This window comes from Oryzias melastigma, linkage group LG14, assembly GCF_002922805.2.
Source record: "Oryzias melastigma strain HK-1 linkage group LG14, ASM292280v2, whole genome shotgun sequence".
NCBI lineage: Eukaryota > Metazoa > Chordata > Actinopteri > Beloniformes > Adrianichthyidae > Oryzias > Oryzias melastigma.
In genome coordinates, this window is record NC_050525.1 from 3848992 (window position 1) to 3870190 (window position 21199).

The 21199-nt window shown below is 37.2% G+C and overlaps 2 protein-coding genes across 7 annotated transcripts in view; one reads left to right on the top strand and one right to left on the bottom strand.

Annotated features, from left to right (window-relative positions):
* Window positions 1–8047, top strand: vkorc1l1 (vitamin K epoxide reductase complex, subunit 1-like 1). Its single transcript, XM_024265709.2, has 3 exons — window positions 1–314; window positions 3044–3153; window positions 5057–8047. Exons 1-3 carry the CDS (start codon window positions 124–126, stop codon window positions 5281–5283), a joined length of 528 nt encoding a protein of 175 aa, XP_024121477.1. The 5' UTR covers window positions 1–123; the 3' UTR covers window positions 5284–8047.
* Window positions 6892–21199, bottom strand: part of gusb (glucuronidase, beta) — a 23569-nt gene continuing 9261 nt past the window's right edge. Inside the window, exons 9-14 of one of the 6 annotated variants that reach the window (XR_002918584.2) lie at window positions 19929–20013; window positions 17903–18079; window positions 17685–17820; window positions 13830–13914; window positions 13137–13195; window positions 6892–9147 (exon numbers count right to left, since the gene is read on the bottom strand). Coding sequence is in view for 3 of the 6 variants with exons in the window: in XM_024265679.2 (XP_024121447.1) it covers window positions 9057–9147; window positions 13830–13914; window positions 17685–17820; window positions 17903–18079; window positions 19929–20013 (574 nt within the window). In the remaining 3 variants the exon portion in view is untranslated. The other 5 variants (XR_002918583.2, XR_004948995.1, XM_024265679.2 and 2 more) reach the window with 5 other exon arrangements.

Below are 21199 nucleotides of genomic sequence, written 5' to 3' on the forward strand. Positions count from 1 at the left end.
TGGCTTGTAATTGGGAGGCCACGCCCCTAACTATGTGGCACGCGCTGACGCTGATCCACGTCTCAATTGTCTCAGGCGAGTGCGCTGCGTTTGTATGCGTGTCTCCAGCTAGGCCAGAGAGTGATGGCGGCGCCCGTCCTGAGAGTATCCACCCCTCGGTGGGAGAGAATAGCACGGCTCCTGGTTTGCCTGTTGGGCATCCTGCTGTCCCTATACGCCTTTCACGTGGAGCGGGAGAAGGCCCGGGATCCGAACTACAAGGCGGTGTGCGATGTGAGCAGCTCCATCAGCTGTTCGAAAGTCTTCAGCTCAAGGTAATTTGAATTGCGAGAAGAGCGCCTTCTGTCTGTGGCGCTCAATGAAGCTGGCTCCTATTGTGGCAGTGTGGGAAGGGCGGTTTAAGCTGTCAAAGGTGGCCGGCCGATGCTCCGCCGCCGCTTGGAGCGGCAAACTGCCATCCTCAGCCTAAGGCAGGAAGGACCGCGCTTTGGTGAAGAGATAACCCACCGGAAATAAGTTAAAGAATCATTTAAAAAGATTAGCATTAGCCACGTAGCTAAAAGTAGCTAACTTTGCTAACCGTTAGCAAAGGAGCACTACAGCTAACTTGCTCCTTAGCCGGCTTTTATCCACAGAAACACACCGGCGTGGGCAAACAAACTAATCTGACCCGGTTCGTAAATGTCCCTTCAATCCACTGACGGGTCTGTGCTTTGATGAAGCGTTAATATCTCCATCTTTAGCTCTAAAATGAGGAGCTTAATCAAACTAACGACATTGTTGTGATTGTTGTTACAGTCTGGAAATCTTGTCTTGATGACATTTAAGACTTGTGCTGGTCCAAAAATTGGAGCACGGATGTGTGTTTCCTTCCAAAGCTGTCATATGAAATCATGCTAATCTTTACCAGTTATCATTCAACCTCGGGTTTAAGGAAAATAGCTGCTCCAGAAGTCAATGCTTTGAATCAGGTCTGTGCAAATGCTTTAATCTGGCTGCAAGGGAGGTAATGAAACTCCATCAGCAACTAATCATGTAAGCTGATCCCAAAGTGTTACTATAATTCATTTACTTTTGACTAGGTGTGTTTATTTTTTACTTTTGATTTATAATCTACATTTGCTACTCTCGTCAAGCGGTTTAAAACTGAATATTCAAGCATTATTGGGAATATCAATATAAGCTATCAAGGCTGCTGACTGTGTTTAGATAATATTAACACAATGTCAAGCTGTCAGAATCCACCCAAATATCTACACACATGCACAAAAATGTTGGAATCCCTCTGTTAACATCTCCACGCTGTATGTCGTTAATTCACAGCAGATTATTTAATCCAAAACTCTGCTTAAATTATCATCATTTTGAAAACAAAAAGACAGAAGAATATTTGTATATGATTGGAAATAAATTCAGACATGAAGGGGTTAAAAATAAAAACAAAAACAAAGGTTCCTGCAACCGATAAAAGTAACAAATATGCACCAAAATCAATCAATGAAAAATGACTTGTTTCATTGTTCTCTAACAAAACATTAAAATAAAATAACTTATAATACTATAATACTCTGGTATTTTATATCAGGAATCCACAGAGCTTCTGGGAGAATGTCCTTTTGACAAATGAGACAAAGCTGGTTAGTTTTTCTACATTATCAGTTTCTATGTTCACAGAAACAAAAATGAAGCAAACCACAAAAATGCTTTCTGCTGTAAAACATGGAGGAAGCGTGGTAATGGTCGGGGCTGCTTTGCTGCATTTGGAACAGGGTGTCTTGAATCTGTGCCGATTTATTTTAAAAATTAAAAAAAAATCTCAGGATTATCAACAGATTCTGGAAACAAATGAGCTGCTCACACTTAAGAGAGTTTGGTTTGCTTCAGGTCATGGGTCTTCAAATATGAGAAAAACAGGAACAAACATTAGGATTGTCTGAGAGCAAAATATTGGACAGTTCTGAACAGTTACATAAACTCTGAATAAAAACGTGTTGAACGTCTGTGGAGGGAACTATAACATGCTGCTGACAGCTGCAGAAGTCTCAAGGACAGCTACAGAACTCATTTGGTGGCGTAGATCTGGGATTATGTTCAATATTTGCTGGCGATAATGCCATTTGTATCCAAGTCAGTTTCATTACTTTGTTTTTAGTGAATAGTAACATCTAATTTTTGCATTTTTTAAAAGCTAAATAGATTAAATCATTAAATTTGACAATTTTAATCCATAACAGAAGTCAAGTACAATTTAAGAAACACTGTAGAATATGGGTTTATCTAACCAACATTTTTTCATAAACTGTTTATTAATCATTTGAGAGTGTGAATGGTGAGTGGAAATAAGGCCTCACCTTTTAATATAAATAAAAACAAAGAGGTTATTTAAAAAAAAATAATTCAATGTGACATTGCTTCACATCATAGAATTAAAACTCATTAAATTGTACATTGGGGACTTTGTTACAGTGCCTTTAAAGTCTGGAACGCTTAACTTGTTCACCAATTGATTTTTTTTTAATAATTTATTTTTTTAAGCCTGTTAATAATGTGCATATTTTTTTCTCTGCATTTCAGTCTTTTTTTTAGTTATTTTTGTAATCAGCTGTAGTTGGGAATGTCTGAATCAAACCTGGTGCTAGAGTTTAGCAAAAGCCATCCGATTTGGCCCCGCTCCGACCGTCTTTTGATCTATTGTAAAAGCTTTCCTGTTTGTCTTTTAATGTTGATTTGGCTGTTTTAGCAGAAATTTAAATAATTAAAAAAACTGTTTTTGTTTTCTTGGACATAGTTTCTGCAGAGCAGTAGGAGTTCTTTAAAAATTCACCTCTTTAATTGTGGGGCAACCCCACTTCCCTTTCCCGTCACCCATAACTAAGAGCTCTGTTTGTGCGTTCTCACACTAACTCATTAAAAACACAGTTTTCATTGAAGCGGTTCTTTAAAACTCCTGTTGCTGTGGTTGATTTGAAAACATGTAATCTGTAAATGGATGTTAGCTGACTGGTTGATGTTGACTGTTTCCTTTCTGATGTTTTTATCTTAGGTGGGGTCGAGGATTTGGACTCCTGGGTTCAATTTTTGGAAACGACAGTGCACTGAACCAACCGAACAGTGTCTATGGAATTGTCTTTTATGCATTTCAGCTTCTACTTGGTAAGATGTCATTATTGCAAAATCCACTTTGTTTGTCTTTCAAATTCAAGAGATTAAAGGTGTTGGTAATCTTTGCTCCAGTGACAGGCCTGACTCAGCTCTTTGCCTTCCTGTGTCACAGCTATATTTGACAGCTGAGCATGTTTGAATGGATAGAAATCCATGTCCTCAGGCTAGTTTTTCTTGTACACAATGATTATCAAATATTTGCTATGTGAATTTGGATTTGTTATGGTGTTTGTAAAAAGCATCTTTAACATGAGCGCGTCTGGCTTCATGAAGGACGATGACTCACTCACGGGTGGACTTGCTGGCCCGAGGCTGCAGAACAAGAAGCCCTTGTAGCCTCAGCAGTTAGCATTCATTTGACTAAGACAACAGCGGCCCAGTTAAGCTGAACCGTCACCCCAGATCAGGATTGGCATTAAAGGAGACCAACTTGATTCCAAACTTCTGTCATTTTCAGTTCTGGACTCGACCAGGAATTGTGAGCATGAATACATTAAAAAAATACTTAAATTAAGGATTTTATGAATTAGCAATCAATGAAAAGGTATTTTAGAGCTCTTTCACCAAAATATTTCCCTCTATTTGCGCAGGAGCTGTTTAATGCTGTGCAGTATATACCAGGATACAATGCATTATATGTGATAACAGTTTCAGGACGGTCCAGCAAATTACTAATGTACTTTCTGATTATTTCCTTGAAAATTTCAATGATTTCCAATGTAGAAAATACTGTTCATTTTGTTAGCTCAAATTTGTGCAAACTGATTAAAACTTAAAATAAAGAATTTTTAGCATATTATTTTTAATAAAAAGGGTCGGGACAAACGTCAAGAAAATACAAATATTTGCAGCTATATATCATCCATCGACTGTATAAGATAACTTGACTGAGTGATTGTGGTGTCACCCAAAGAAAATGACTTATTTGCGGCTCTCCAACGGGATAAAGTCAATCAGTTGCCATTTTTTGTGCCATGTTGGAACCAGACAACATCAATAAGCAGTGATTGGTCTGAGTCGGTCTAAGAAATTCATCTGTTCCTCTGCCAACCACTCTAGCCAATCAGGAGTGAGCTTGTTGGAAGGCCACACCCCTACTAGTTGAAAGCGAGCTCGGGAGAATCCGTCAAAGTTTTGAACATTTGACATGAGATCACACACTTTTGAGTCATCCGATTGGTCAGTTTATAACTTGAATAACTTGTACTACAGAGAAAATATTGATAAAAAACATTAGGATCAGCAAGAACATGATAAAAAGGGATCAGAGAAAGACTGATTATTCAGACAATTATGACTGAGGAATAGCTGTTTATTTCTCTAGAAGTCTATGGGATTTTGACTTCTGGGAACTACTTCCTGTTTGGAACGCCAGGCGGGAGGGGGGACTCAGTCCACTACTCACAGATTTCTCCATTGTTGAAATCTCAGTTATTTCATGTTACAACCATTGACTTTACATAACTCCATGAACTGGCCAATCAGAGGCCTCAATAGAAGTATGTGGTCTCTTAAAAATATTTGACAAAATTCTCCCAAGCAGACCCGCAAGTGGTATAGGTGTGGCCTTCCAACAAGCTGATTGGCAAGAGTGGTTGCTATAGAGATGTTGATTCAGAGAAACTCGGACAAATCATTGCTTACCGGTTTCTGGCTCCAACGTGATGTTGCCCATATTGCAAAAATATGGTGACTGAATTTACTTCATTTGATTGGAGCCAAAAGTATGTCATTTTCTATGGGTTACATCACTCTAACTCAGTCCAGTTTTCGTATACAGTCAATAGTTACAACAGATGGATCAGATTTTTTTTTTCTTCGTTTCAGTTTCTTGTGCGAGTTTTGTGTTTGTTCTTCATGTGGCTGAGTTCTACGTTTGTGTTTCCTGCCTTAGGAATGACTGTCAGTGCAATGGCCGCCCTTTTTCTCATGACGACATCCATCTTGTCGGTGGTCGGTTCGCTCTACCTGGGCTACATCCTCTACTTTGTCCTAAAGGACTTCTGCGTCATCTGCATCACCACATATTCGCTGAACTTCATTCTCTTTATTCTCAACTATAAGCGACTGGTTTACTTGAACGAGGCCTGGAAGCAGCAGCTCCAAGCCAAGCAGGACTGAGCTGCAGAGACCGGGCAGGAAAAAAAAAACAAATACAACAACAAAAGAAATGTGACCTCTGAACATCTGACTTGCCACCAGAAGACCTTGCTTCCAAACATGTTTATTCTGCTGTGTGTTAAAAAAAAAATAATAGAAAAAAAAACCTAACTTAAAAGTTGGGCCTGACATCTCAATGTTGATTGCAAACACTGAAGGATTTGCAAGTGAAAGGTGATTTATTTTTTATTTCATTTTTCTTGTTGAATATTTTTCTCACTTCTGGGGGGCCGTCTGGGTGTGTGTTTTGTCAGGGAGGGGCCGGGAAGGCTATTACTCCCGAGCAAAGCTGAGGCAGAAGGTCGTAATTTCTGCACGGACAGCTGTCACTTAAACAGACACAGGAGTGTGGAGCGGAAGAAGAAGAAGAAACGGGACGTTTAACCCGACGCACTTCAAATGGTTCGCCCCTTTCACTGCACTAAAAACCCGGAGCCGAGAAAAGCCCCCCCCTCCCCCAGAGATAGACAAACCCTCGTGGTCTTACAGTCTGCAGGGTGAGAATCCATTCAGAACAGCTCTTCTTTCATGTTTACACTTTTGTTTTTGATGAGGACCACTAAAATAAACACAGGACCTTGTGATGGTTTAGACCAGATTGTTTGATTTTTGTAAATAGCTGCTGAGCAATATTTCAGGCTAGAATGTGATGTTGTCACAAAAAATGAAAGGAGGAAAAAGCGAAAGAGGAGACGACGGTAAATCGGAAGGAAAAGGTGCTTACAGTGCGGCGGGGGAATCCTGACTCCTTTGGTTCCGGTCAGGCGTGCAGTTGCTTTGTTGTACGGTCACATTTTATCTGAAGCATCTTTTTTTTTTTATGTGAGCAAAAAGCATTCCTGACCACCACGAGACTTATGTGCCTAAAAGAGTGTTCATATTTTTGTTTCAGTCTTTTTATTTTTTTGGTGGAGTAGGGCAAACACTAGTTTTCCTTCGTTGCTCCGTTGTCTCCGGCTCGTGGTCGTCTGTCATTGGACGTAACGTTTTGTGAGTGAGGATAGCGGTGAAGTGTTTCACTTGTTAGTTCCACGAGGTAGCGAAGGCTGCTCCACTGTGATGGTACGCTCAGAGGCAGAGCGGCTGGCGGCAGAAGAAGTGTCCAGTACCTTTGCAGTTGCACTAATGCTCATCTGGCTTTTGCATATGTTTGATGTCAATTTAACAATAGCAGTTATCAAGCTGTGTAACAAGTACAATTTGCTAGACGTGAACAAAACCCAGGCAGATTTGGAGTTGTGAAGCCATATGTGGGATTCTGCTTTGGCGGGGAAAGTATCCTTAAATTTCTGGTTTGAACTCTTGGGTGGGAATGAAGATGCATGTCTTGCTGTCGCCTGGTTTTTGTGTCAAAAGGACAATCTTACTCTCACTTCCAAAGAGTCCTGGATCATCTGTCTGCACTGTCCCTCGCCGCTCCTTTCCACCCCCCACGCATCTCTGTGGTGTTTCAAGTTTTTCCACATAGTTTTCCTCAAGCTGGGCAAACATGAAGGCTATTTGGATGACTTCAGATGTTTGCTCTTGCATGTTCTGACCCCTCTTAACTAGTTGTTTACCATCAAAGTATTTTTTTTTTTTTTGATTTGGTCATTTATGTAATTTATCAGCAAACCTTTTTGGGTTTTGAAGGAGCACAATCCAACTTGGCTCTGTCAGGTTACAAACAAACATGTTACACTAGTACTAGACTTTTCAGTTTCCCCACAAACGCATCGTTGCTTCCATTTCATCCCATACAGCCAAGGGTTAGAACCAAGGGTTCAGTGGTGGAGCGAAGTTGATCAGATGTTTGGCAGACGAGAGGGAAGCAGGTCCTCTGTGAGATAGCCTGAAGTGTTTGCTTCACGTCTCATCAAGCCTCCTGAAAGCTCCAGATCTTTTGGGAGTTTAGCTTTCAGCCAAACTGTCATAGTTTCAGTTTAGGTCAGCCGACTTCACCGAAGTAACGTCTGAGAGCGACTGTAGGATGACGTTAGAGCAAAGTGGGGGAGAAGGAATCAAAGCTACATTTCATGGATATTTATTTAGGCCCTGAGGTATAACTGCCATGTTAGTTGCATCACTAATGCCAACAAAAGTGCCTTCTGTTTGATCATGAGGCCTTGAGCCAAAGACGAGAAGCAACAGTAAAAGCCTTGACGTGGAGAATGGTAACTGCAACAGGCACTTCTGCCTGCCTTTCCGAGGGTGGAGTCACATCTCCAAAGGGTTAAGCATCTGTTAGGGGTGAAGGAGAACACCTGGTCATTGGAAACACCCGGTCAAATCACTGACTGCTCCTCTTTTCTTCCCTGAACTCCACCGTTGATTTCCTCTAGCTAGACTTCTTTGTTAGCAAAACTACACTGTTCAAATACGATTGTAATTTCTTTCTATTGTTAATGATGCCCTTTAGCTTTATAGACTGTTAACGTCCTGGGTTATTTTAGTAAAAAAACAAAACAAAAAAAGTGGAGGGGCCTGCGAGCGAGGAATCGGCAAACCATGTTTGAAAACTCTGCGGAGGAAGACTCGCTGGGGTTTTGCTTCTTTATTGCCAAATGTGTTTTAAAATGCTGTATTTTCTTACATGGAAAAGTGTTACATGAATGGTGGGAGGATGTGAAAGAAAATTCCGACTCGATTCATTTTAAGGGAAAACTGGCTACAAGTTGACATGAGCAAATTTTTAACTGTCATTGTCATGTGGAAATGATCTACCATTAAAACATTCCCTCTGAAACCACCTGTCATTTACATTTGTAACATGAGGGGGGTTTTCTTTTTTCTTTTTGGCGCTTTTGGCTGCTTTCAGAAAATAACGTCCAACGTGACAAGTTCAAAGAAATTGCCCTAAGATAAAGTTGATAATTTATGTGGATTTTTAATATAAGTGGTTAAAATGTAAATTGCTTTTCTAAACTCTCAGAGGATTTGATCTGTAAGTAAATGATTGGGAATCTACAGGCCTGTACAGGAACTCCTCAAATTAGTTTCACATTTAGTTATAAAAAGTTAAAGTCCCATCATCATGCACCTAGGCGTGTGAAATTTATTATTTGTATTTGACCCATCCCCTGGAGGAGGGGTGAGCTGCAGACACAGTCGCGCTCGGGAACCGTTTGGTATAAGTCCCCAAATTCAACGCTGTGATGCTGAGTTTGAAGCAGGGAGGCATGTTTTGGTCTTTTGAATGAATCAACTCTGGATTTGAACTGTCTCAGGGTGGACACTCTACCACAAGGCCACTGATCTGGCAACAGAATTCCTCAAAGGAGCTTTTTGGAAATGATTATACGGTATCTGGCATCTTATTCATCTGTAATACAAACTATTTGTTCTGAGGGGGTTTGGGTCAGGTAAGTTTATTTTTTTATGGAAACCCAATGTTAGTTAACCCTTGTGCTACCCTAAACTTGTTTACATTAAAAGTGGGGTCATCTGGACCCCACAAGACGGCGCACTGAACTTTTTTTTTTGTTTTTATCTACACTGGTGTTTGTGGCAGACATAAAATCCTATCCACCTTTGTTATGGGAGGGATCACACATCAATGTAATGGTAGGGTCATCTGGACCCTATAGGAAAGCACAGGGGTTAAAAGTAGAACCAGACCCAGATTTGTGTTTTTGTGGGTTCAAAAGTGGGACTTCTTCAGAGAAAAAAAAATGTATTTTCAGATGTTAAGCAGGTTGCTTGTGGTTATTTCCCTTTCTGGATCCATTTCTTCACTGAGTCTCCCTGCCTTGCATCTACGACTGCATACATGTGCTGGTTAATCCCAGAGATGGTCCTTCAGCAGTAACTGATGTGCTTGTCAGTGAGGGCACGGGACGAGCCCTTCTGGAAAAGACGAAAAAAAAAACATCTGGCTGGATGTCTATATAGTTTGTCATCAGAGAGAATCATCAGGTCTTTTGGTGGAGAGCCCATAAGTATGAGTGCAGCTTCATCTGTTAGTTTTCTCCAGACAACACTGTCACATGTCACCAATGACTGTCTCAATAGTTATTAACTGATAAAATGTGACTGTTGCAGCCCATGTTGTGGATATGTCTGTAAGCGGTGGCTCTTCATTCTGCTGGAGTTCACCCTTAATTCCTCCAAAATCCTTGGAAGTTTGCTGGGATTTCTGCTGTTTTGTACATAATTTCCTTTTCTCCACACAGTCGACCTTTCATGACAGTGCAGGGCTCTTCTGAACATCCAGCTTTGTTTTAGCTGTGACCTTTCGAGCCCTACACCCCCCTCCGTGCAGGACGTCGGTTCATCGTCCTGCTCTTCTCGTGGTTGTGAGGCTGCCTGATCCAGAATGAGCAGCAGGAAACCGGCAACCCTCTGCAGCTGTTGTCACTTCATTAGTGTGTCAACTCACTTTTCTTTTTCTGAGAAACAGAAATTGGAGTTTTTATCAGCTGACAGTCATTAAAAAAACTCCTGTGTAATGAATCAGCACAATGAGTTTCTCTTTTTGAACTGATTTACTGAGTTAAATCATGCTGATTACTTATTAACATAAACCTGTATAAATGTAAAGATTTTTTTACAGCAAAATGGAAATAAAAATGAGAAAACTTCAATAAAGCTCATTGAAATACTCAGAAATGTAAACAAAATATTTTAAAGGAAAATATTAGTGCATGGATCCCATAGACAGTAATGCAGTGATGAGTTTTCTCCAGTTTTCCAGAATATTTACTGTTGATGTGATACTTTGACTGAAAACATTCTCATTTAGTTCAGGGGTCTGCAACCTTTGACCCTAAAAGAGCCATTTGGGCCAGTTTCTTACTAACCAAAAATGAGCTGTAAACATAACTGTTCATAAAAATACACTTTATGTTTGGAACTATAACAGTTATATTTTTCTATATTTACCTATTTTTTTTACATTTTTTGTATGTGATTGGGTCAAATATATAAAAAATAGATATAGAAATAAATAATTGCTATAATTTCATTGTTTCTTTCAAAATAAGAAAAGCCCTAGAGTAAAACAGCATTGTCCACACTCTTTTTTTTTGCCAATAGAATACAAACATGTCAACACAGATTAATAATCCATCTTTTTCTTTATAGATAATCTATACATGCAAATGTAATTCTATACTTTTAGAACTTTGCTTCTAAACAGCAGCTAAACAGTGTTGTGCAGCAGAAGATAAGAATATTAGCTTTAGGCTTATTCTGATAAACACCTTTGACAGTAGATTTAACCTTTTACCCCTATTTAAGCTCAATCATCAGACACGTTAAAAATCTAAATATAAATGACAAAATTGAATCAACTCAAACAAACTTCTTCAAATCTATCATCACTTCAAATTGTATTTTTCTTCAATGCTACAGAGCTAAAAGAGCTGCATGTGGCTCCAGAGCAACAGGCTGCAGACCCCTGGTTTAGGCTTTTTGTTTGTTTTTGCAGATCAATCCCTGTGCATCCATACATGTCATTCCTCATTTGGAAAATGCTTATTTTATACAGTTGTTTCTTAGTTTTCAGTGTAGCTCAAAAACTATAGAAAAAGACAAAGGCCATCTGAAAAGAAAAAAAAAAAAAAAACATTTTAAAATCGACAAAAAATCAAAATTTTCCCTCCAAAATTCAAATTATTTCTTTAAAATGACTTATCTGTTGAGCCTTGTGTGGAAACATATTTCCAATAACATTCACATTTAGCTTTCTAACAAGTCTCACTTTGTAGGTATTCTGTGCTGGGTTGTAAAAAAAAAAGTGGGTTAAAAGGGTTAGAAAACCAGTAACTTTTGATTTAGTTAAATTCAGTGTAGTTAAATATTATTTCTTGGAGTTACTATTTAATCCCATGAACCACAGCTGGGATTCAACATTTCCTTTTTGTAACTAGTCTCTGAAAATATAGAAAATACAGTTAAATAATGACCTACTTGTAATTAAAAAAAAAAATTGCAAATTCTAACCCAAAAGTGTTTACTGAAATTCATGTTAATGTTAGGGATTTCTTTAAACATCCACAGAGGCGGTTTGTCCTACATTTTTCAGTGACCAAAGATTATTTTTAATCTATCTATGTAGGGTCATTGCTGCTGCAAAAATCTTAAACAGCTTAAAGACTATGGGTAATCTCTCATTAATCTTTGGTTATGCAGTTAGTCACAGTGTACACAGTGAGATTTAACACAAAGTTCAGTTGTTTCAGGGTTGAGGCAATGATAGCGAAAAGTCTGATTACGCTCACGCCATCACCCACAACCAGCACGTCACTTAACCCTTTAGCGGACGGTTAAAACGGAAAGCCTTTAAAGAAACAGACTTTAAATGACTTAGAAGGAAATAAAAAATACTGTTTTGGAACAACTCATTAGGAAAGTTGTATTTATTGCCTTAAATCAAACATATGTATAAAAAAATTACATTCCCCAGATTTTCAATTTAAAAACCTCTTAAAGAAACAGCAATGATTTTGACATAACATCATATTTTTACAGTCAGACCAGGTTTAGATATTAAAGAAAAATTATTTTTTTAAAATGATGGTTTGAAAAAAATACATTTTACACAGAAAACATGTGTATAATCCTGTGTATAATATGTTTCTTTGAACATATACAGGTATATACTGTATGTGACACTATCTCTGCCAGGGAACTGGTTTCCACTGAAGAAATTAATATGTGTGATTTTTTTTTCTTTCATTTTAGTATTAGGGCCACCATAAAATGGGAGGAAAAAATAACAAGAGTGACATCGTAAATTTTAAGAAAAAAAGTTGTCATTTTATGAGAATAAAATGACAACTTTTGAGAAAGAAATTGTAAATTTACAGAACCAAATGTAAATTTATAAGAAAAAAGTTGTAATTTTATGAAAAAAAAATAGAGATTCTACAAGAATAGAGTCGTGAATTGATGTGAAAAAAGTAGTAATTTTACAAGAATAAATTGTAATTGTATAATTGTAAAATTAAGGGGAAAAACTGTAATTTTACTCAAATAAAGTCATAAACTTATGAGAAAAAGGATTACTTTTACTAGAATAAACTTGAAAAAAAGTTAAAAATTTACAGAATAAAGTTGTAAATTTGTAGGGAAAAACATTTACAATAAATTATTTGTTTTAAGTTGTAATTGTACAAGAATAAAGTCCCAACTAATGAGAGAAGACTTTTAATTTGTCTGAAATAAAGTCATAAACCTGTGAGGAATAAAGTCTTAATCTTACGAGACAAAAATCAAAAGTATGATAAAAAAAAATCTTGTACTTTTGCAAAAGTATTCATAAAATTATGAGAAAAAAGTTGTAATTTTATGAGAATGAAGTTGTAAATTTATTTGAAAAAGCTTAACATTTTACAAGAATAAACCCATAAAATCACGAGAGAAAAGTTGTACTTTACAAGAATAAAGTTGTAACATGAAGAAAAAACTTTTATTTATTTTTTTATTTTATGGTGGCCCTAATACTCCATCGTACTGCCAGGTGTTAAGTCTCCTGTGAAGAAATTAACTATATGTGTGATTTTTTCCACATACATTTATTGAGTTTAAACATCTCTTTCTTAACGTGGCTTGGACTGCATGTCGCATGTTTGATGTGTTTGAGCTGAAATCAAAGCCACATATTTATGAAGGATTGTTAGTGAGAAAAGCATTGAAGTGTTTGAGCTCTTTGGACTGGACGGTTAGGAGATTACTATAACTAAATCCAGTTCTACTGTACAGACGTCCATCTTTATTTAACTCATTTGTTAAAAGTTCTGTTTTCCTTGCTAAAAAAGAACTAAAGGTGAAAGTCAACCTTTTTCCCTGATAGCAAAGATTCAGCAAATAAAAGAGTGGAATCAAAGATTTACCTGCCTTAGATGTTGAATTGATTTATAAAATAAGAACCAAAACTCCTTAAAATGGCTAACTGAATAAAAAGAAAAGTCAGTCAAGCAATAATTTATACTCAACCCCAACCAGCAGATCGTTGCTCAAACTCTGACGGTTCCTCTTGTTGATCTATTTATTTTAAAGAAGTTTCCTTCTCTACTTGCTAAACCTCATGTTGTGTTTGTGGGACCACATCCAATTTAAAGTTATCTGTTGGTCACATATTTTTGCCATTAACCAGTTTGGTCCATTTGGACTAAATTAAATAACAATCATCTTGAATTCTTTGGATTTTAACAATCTTTAACGTTTCAGTTCTTCTTTGCTTTCCTTGTGCAGGGCGTTATAGCAACCGTCAGTGTTTCATTTGTGATTCTCTGCCTTAGAAAGAATTAAAACTCTGCATTTAGATGTAAACTTTACGGGTAAAGTTTAAATCCACATCATTGGTCCTCAAAGCCAAAATAATAAAAAATACTAACATTAGCAGACCTTGATTTCTCTTGTAGACAAATATTCTGCTAAGAGAATTTTAGTTTTTCGTTTTGCTTGCATAATTTCTAAATCTGTCTTTGACTGGGCCCTGAACTCTGGTTTGAGTTCGTCAGAGTGGACAGGGGTACTTGGTCCAGAGTGGGAGTCGGCCCGTTTCATTGGCCAGCCTCCAGTACCTCTCCTTCAGGATGAAGGCTGCTGCTTTGGGTTGCCTTTGGCGTGTGAAAATGCCCTTCTTGTTCCCCACAACACGCGTGACTCCTGCAGACACAAAAGCACCGAAGATACCAACAAATATAATAAGCAGCAATGGGAAATGGCTTAAACCTATATAACACTTTACTTCCTTTTAGAGGGCCCAAAGGGTTTTACAGCCACACTACTGATTCACCACATTACGGAGGAAAAAGATGGACTTACAAACACTGAACTAAAGGTAGGGAGGGCCAGAAACACTCAAATTATTTGATAGATTTTTTTTTGACGATCAGAAATGAAAAAAAATTAACAATTCCAACAACTATTAAATTATAAGAAAGAAACATAATTGTGTTTTTATTGACAAATTTCAGCTTTTTCTTGTTTTGTAACTATAGGGATTCTCCTGCTCCTTTTTGTACTTTTTTCAGCACATAAAAACAGGATTTCACAGGATTTTGTAGCTAAAGAAGACTTTTTTTACATTAAAAAAAGAAAGAAAACAATAATATTTTACTTTAGAGGCACTGAACAATTCAACTTTCAAAGCCCATAACTTTGTCATAGTTTGATGCTTTTATGAAGGACCTGGAAATAAAATCACTAACCTTTATCTGTTTTTAATTAATTAATTAGTTTAATTTTGCTTTATTTCCTCATATTTATTTATTGTTTTGCGTATTTTAATTCTACGACATATCTTGGGTGTGTGTAACTTTTGCCTCCTGACCAGGACTCCCTTGAAAAGGAGATCAGTGGGATTTTTCCTGGTTAAATAACGGTTACATAAAATTAAATAGAAAAAATAAAATCGAAAGAATTTGTCTACTTCTAAAAAATGGATAAAAACTTATTTAGGCTGTTCTGTGTCTGTGGGTTTTGACTTTTCCCACAGTCCAAACGTGTACCTTACAAGCTGGTGATTCGAAATTATCCCAGGAGTAATCATGACTGTGTGTGGCTGTGGCCCTCTGATGGAGTGGCATAATGTTCAGGGTATACTACACAATTTCCCTAAAATGGCTAGGATAGGCTCCAGCAACATCCATGATTCTGCACAGGACTCGGCAGGAATAGAAGCTGGATGTATTAAAACCTCTGTGTTCAATGACACTTTATGAAATTCAAATGTGTCAGAGCTGTTCACATATTGTGAACATGTATCTATATAGATATATTGGCATTCTTTATAAAAACAGAACTGTAAACTGTTTCATATGTAGAGGAGAAAGTCTTCATCAACCACTGATTCATCTTCAACTGAAATTTGAGTTGCTGGATTACATTTTATGCAGAGAAAATTAATAAATGGATCAAAGGTTTGAGAAAAATGTGAATGACAAAGCTAAAGCTGAATGGACATGAGATCATTGTTTCATCTGACTGTTGTTATGGCAACCACAGACACATTGGTTCTCTTTCTTCTCTCACATGACACAAACAATCCACAATCCTGCTTTTTTGTTGTGTTTTATCATAAACAACACAAACAAACAAAAACATGTTACCATAGACGTCCATAAAACCTAATTAAAGCAAATTAAACCTCTAAAGATCTTTGAAAGCTTTTGGTTGAAAAATGTTTAAATGCATTTGATTAAAAAAATAAACTTCTGAGTTCTGAGGAAAGTCCTGGAGCTGTGATCTGAGAGCAGAACTTCACAACATTTTTGAGCTAAAATAATTTACTGAGGAGGTATCTAAGAGCTGCTTGTGCATATTTCAATAAATATCTTAAATATTTTCAATTAAACAATAACTGACAATAACAAAAAACATGTTTAAGTTTTTCACTGTGCAAAATTTGAATACGTTGGCAATATTGTGAAAATAGAGGTCAGGAGAATGTTGAATTCTAATGCACAGCGTCTTTAGGGGGCAAATAGCTCCCCAAAGGCTTTTTAAAACACAGTAGTGGAAGCATCATGGTGTGGGTTTGTTTTTTTTACTTTCTGCAATTAAAGGAAAATGGATGATGGAGGAACTTTAAAATAGACAGTCTGAAAAAAATCCGCTTCCACATGAATCCTTGGAGGAGTTTTTATTGGGAATGCCTCAGAAACTGTCAAGTTATATGATGTCACATCCTGCCAAAATGGGAACGAGCCTCCCTCAAAGAAATGATCGTGTGGGGCGGCTGTGGTGCTGAGGTCAACCTCTAATCAAAAGATCGCAGGTTTGGTTCCTGCCCTTGAATCAAAGTGTCTTTGGGCGAGACGCTGAACCCCACAGTACTATGGTGGTTAGAGGTTGGCGCCAGCGTTTGCCATGAATGTGTGTGTTCGTGAGTGAATGAAACTGTGGCTGTAAAGCACTTTTGGACCTAAACACAAGGTAGCAAAGCGCTTTATAAAAATATGCCATATGCCACACATCAGCAAAAAACAGTGTGTTAACTTTATATAAATAAACTGTAAATGGTTTAAAATTACTTTCTGAACCATGTTATAAAACAAAATGTTAAACTAGCAAATCTGGTCTCAATCTGGAGCAGAGAGAAGAATGCCAAAGCGAGAAGATGTGATGGTCTGTGCCTGAAGCTACGTACACACCAGGTTCGAAAAAGTGCGTTCAATCGAATCCCACTGTTAATAAAAAGTCTTGTAAATGCTCATTTCTGCGCAGTCTTGGCATCCACATTCAAAACTCTTGCAGGCAAAGTCCATTTACGTGCAAAACGTGCAACATTTGAATGCACGTCAAGAGTTAAACCAGCTGTACTTTGACCAATCATGGATGTGGATTTGGCAGTGAGGTTATGGATTGGATACTTTTTAATTCAGTTGGAAAATTAATTATGGAGGAGAAATTAATAATTGCAGATTTGTGGCCAGCTAGAGTTACATAACACCAAGTCTTTCATATATTGAAATAGAGCTGTAAAAGAAAAAGTCTGGATCAAGATTAATAAGATTTGCACCACGCTTCCTCCTACCGTGAGTACATGCGCTAATGTTGGGTAGCGACAGACATTGAAGTATGCTAGAAGCGTGTTCAAGAACGCCTGTTTAGCGCATTCTTGCACCTGCATCACATGCTCCATGTGTACGTTAGGGCTGGGCTTAAAGAATTCATTCATTGATCTGAATCGATCCGAGTCCAGTAAGAAAATAATCGATTCCTAAAAAATGAGATCGATCTTTATCCATTTCTTTTTCTACCAAAAAAAAAAAATATATATATATATATATATATATATATATACAGTTTTTCTGTGATTCCCTTCTCTCTGGAGAACCTCCAACATTCAAAGAGTTCAGCAGGAAACAAACATGGCGAGAGAGGATACAAAGCTTGAAAATAACAGAAAGATTGAAAGGACATGCTTAATTGCGTAGAAATATGTGCAAAAATCTAATTAGAATCAAAAGAATCGGGGAAAAAATGTGATTAAGGCCTTGGTGAATTGAACCAAATCGATTCTGGTAATTATTGGTGATACCCAGCCATGGTGAATGTAGCATTATAGTTCTGTGCAGCATGTTTATGACATCAATTAGAAAATAGACCATTCATTGACTGTGTATTTTATAATCCGATTGCTCTGTAGTGTGAAATGTAAATGGTAATTAATCTTAGCTGGAACTCATTTTAGTAAAGAGCAGATTCATCATTTGGTAAATAATCTAGATTCTCTACTTCTCAAACTATATATTTGGTTTGGAAAAACTCAAAATGTAGGTAATGTAAGTAAGAAATACAGCTGGAAGAGCAGAACATATTTTACACCTGAAATCCAAGACAGCCATACCGACTCTTCACGTATCTAACCTAACTGCTGTCTTGGCCCCAAAAACGTGTTCATCTGTGATGAGCTCTGCTTCTGCAGGTACCTTGTGTGGTCATGAAGTCAGCAAAGTTCCAGATGAGTTCCCCAATGAGGTACTGCGCTCTCTTCTGATCAAACACCTTATGGTAGTTCTGCAGGACTACCTTCTGATACTCCTCCGTGAACATCACAGGTGGATCCTAACAAAAAGAAACAAATGCTTGTTAAAACGTCGAGGCCAGTGGTTGGGCTGTCAGCTGTTCTGTGTGAGGTCACTCTTACAACATGAACTCCCGGCACTGCGTCTGCTCCATATTCACTTTGGATGATGGGCTTCTTGTACTTTTCGTGCCAGTTGTCATACTCGGTGTTGAGCTGGAGGGTGATGACCTCCACATGGCCGGGATCGTGGTACCAGGAGAAGTAATTGTTTATGCAAATTACGTCCACATAAGGAGCCTGGACAGAAACAAATGACAGAAGGAATGGTGGAGACGTCTTTGAACTCTTTTCTTCTTCTTCCTGTAAAACACGAGCTGCGTCTACATGGACACAAGTTATCAGAATAAAAGACTGATCAAAATAAAAATGTGTCAAGTAAACACATCGTTCTGGACCGATCAGACTCATTTGGATTCAAATTTCCTTCCGATCGAGATAGATGAGTTATACCAATGTTGATCTGATCGCGGTGCGCGTAAACAATTTATTCTGTCTTTATTCTTGTTCTATGGCCGTTTCTGGTATCTTAGATACTTCTCCACGTTTGTTACAACTGGATAAAGTTTTTACCTATTCTTAGCTATGTTTTTATCTATTCTAATCCGATCAAGGACATTTTTCACATGTAAACACAGCTACTGTTTGTTTCTTGTGTCTTATGCAGTGTCTGTATGAAATCAATTTGTTAAGATGTTTAAGGTGTGATTGAAAAAAAAATGTTATCCGTGTTGACTATTTACAAGGCAAGGCAAGTTTATTTGTATAGCACATTTCATGTACAGAGACAATTCAAAGTGCTTTACATATGACAGGACTGAGGCCGTTTTCATTAAAAATTTGATGTGAAAGTTTTAAAAAGAGTTTTTAGCTTTGACATTTTTAGTTTAAAACAAAGAGGCATGACACATAACTGTGGCTCCCTTTTGGAATAGATCCTTGGAAAATTGTAAATAGCTAAATGGAGGGAGTGCACGGTTTTTAAAATACATTTTTCCATTCTTTTGTCTTTGTTTTTCTTTTTTTTCAATTCTTTTTTATTTGTAGTCTTTTGTTATTAAACATATATATATATATATATATTTTTTACTGTTGTAGTAAATAAATAATAAAATGTAATACGTGGAATTGAGTTTTTTTGTAATGTTTCTGGTTTATTGTGTAATTAGAATTTTCTATCAAGCATTTCCTCAAAATAGTATTTTCAAAGTAAATTATTAAAGCAAATTGCTGAGTGGCAAAAAACACTCGAAAAAGTTTTGAACCACTAAGGGTTAAACCATCAAATACTCAGCTGCTTGTGATGTTTGGAAAATCCCCAGCAACGGGTTTATTTGGCCAAACGTAAACACGATTAGATGGCTGACAGATAAAACTCTCTAGGGTTTTTTGGCAGCTTCGTGATGTTTTTCCCTCTGGCGTTCACATGTCTTTGTATCTGATTCCCTCGAGGATACTGCGCTATCACACGCTGTCAGGTGACGCGTTCTGACTTGTATCTTTGTAGCTTCAACATTTCCTCTCTTTCCTCTCCTCTGCAGGGAGCTAACTATTGTAAAGTGGAAATAAGTGTGTGAGAATCACACTTTTACTAGTGTGAAATGTTTCAACTTGGATACAAACATCACAGATTTGAATGGCATCATTCATACTCATGATCATTTGTGAAGTGACTGAACAAACACAGCATATATACAATGTTCCCATAAAGGTATATATAAAAAAAGATTAAAAAAAAGTTATATTGTTATTTATACCATCACCACATCATAAACTTAGCTTTATTAAGGTTGGATTCCTGTGGGCCCAAACTATATTCTGAATTTTCAAGCATTCCAACACCTTTTCTCCATTAAATCAAGAATTTTAGTTTCTCACTGTTAAGTGACTTTTCTCATTAGCTGTCAGTTGGTTGAACGAATTTTGTGCCAAAAATGGGTTCCCTTTCACATGCTGGAATTAAAAGTAAGTTGCAACCCAAAATAAAAAATAAATATGTTGCAACACAGTGAAACCACTGAGTGGAATGAGAGGATGTAATGTTTCAAATATGAGCCAAAACTTGTCAAATATTATCTCAGGGACTTACTCCTTTGTCTCTTGCAAAGTTGCTGCTCGAGACAAAGGTGACAGGTCTGGTAGGATCCAGGTCTCTGGTGTGCTTTATCACAGTCCTAGAAGAACAATAAAACATAAATAAATGAATAGTAATGGAGACGATAAAATAAAAAAAATAAAAAAATAGTCTTAAAAGTAAAATTGTTTGCTCTGCTATTCTCCTGGCGACTGAGGTGGTTGCAAGATCTAATTAAAAAAAACCTCAACGGTGAAGATTTTGTAAGAAAGCTTTTTTTTTAATAATAATAATTTATAGATTCATCAAGTTGCTCAAAAAGTATCTTTTAGGTAAAGGACGGCAGAGTTGTATTCCTTGGTTCCACTGAGTATCTATACCACGTAGCAGTGGATGCACTTTATTTTTCCCACACAGAAATATCTGTGAAGGTTTGTTTCCTCTTCACTTCACAGATGACAGTTTAGAGTTTAAATGTTTTTCATGCCATTACTATTCTGTTTACTTAACACCAGAGAAAAACATCTATAACTACATAGCAGAGAGTGGCATAAGCTACAGTGAAATATTTCACCTGAAGCAACACAACAAACGTGCAGCAGTAAAACTGTTTATCTCTCTGGTTTGTGTTTCTGTGCATGTATAAGACATAAGGTCCCAACGTTCAACAGTCAGCATGAGGTAATAGGCTTGNNTAGATTCATCAAGTTGCTCAAAAAGTATCTTTTAGGTAAACGACGGCAGAGCTGTATTCCTTGGTTCCACTGAGTATCTATACCACGTAGCAGTGGATGCACTTTATTTTTCCCCACACAGAAATATCTGTGAAGGTTTGTTTCCTCTTCACTTCACAGATGACAGTTTAGAGTTTAAATGTTTTTCATGCCATTACTGTTCTGTTTACTTAACACCAGAGAAAAACATCTATAACTACATAGCAGAGAGTGGCATAAGCTACAGTGAAATATTTCACCTGAAGCAACACAACAAACGTGCAGCAGTAAAACTGTTTATCTCTCTGGTTTGTGTTTCTGTGCATGTATAAGACATAAGGTCCCAACGTTCAACAGTCAGCATGAGGTAATAGGCTTGGGTGGGATTCATTAACCAATCAAAAGAGACTTGTCTTAAAAGTAGGTGGAACATTACCCTTTATAGGAAGTAGAAGTTGTTGAACTGTAAATTTCAGGATAATTTTGAGGTAAATTAGGCTAAAAGCAAGATTTGAATCAAAAAACCTCTTTGATGTCTTAAAAAACTAACAACCCCCCCCCCAAAAAAAAATT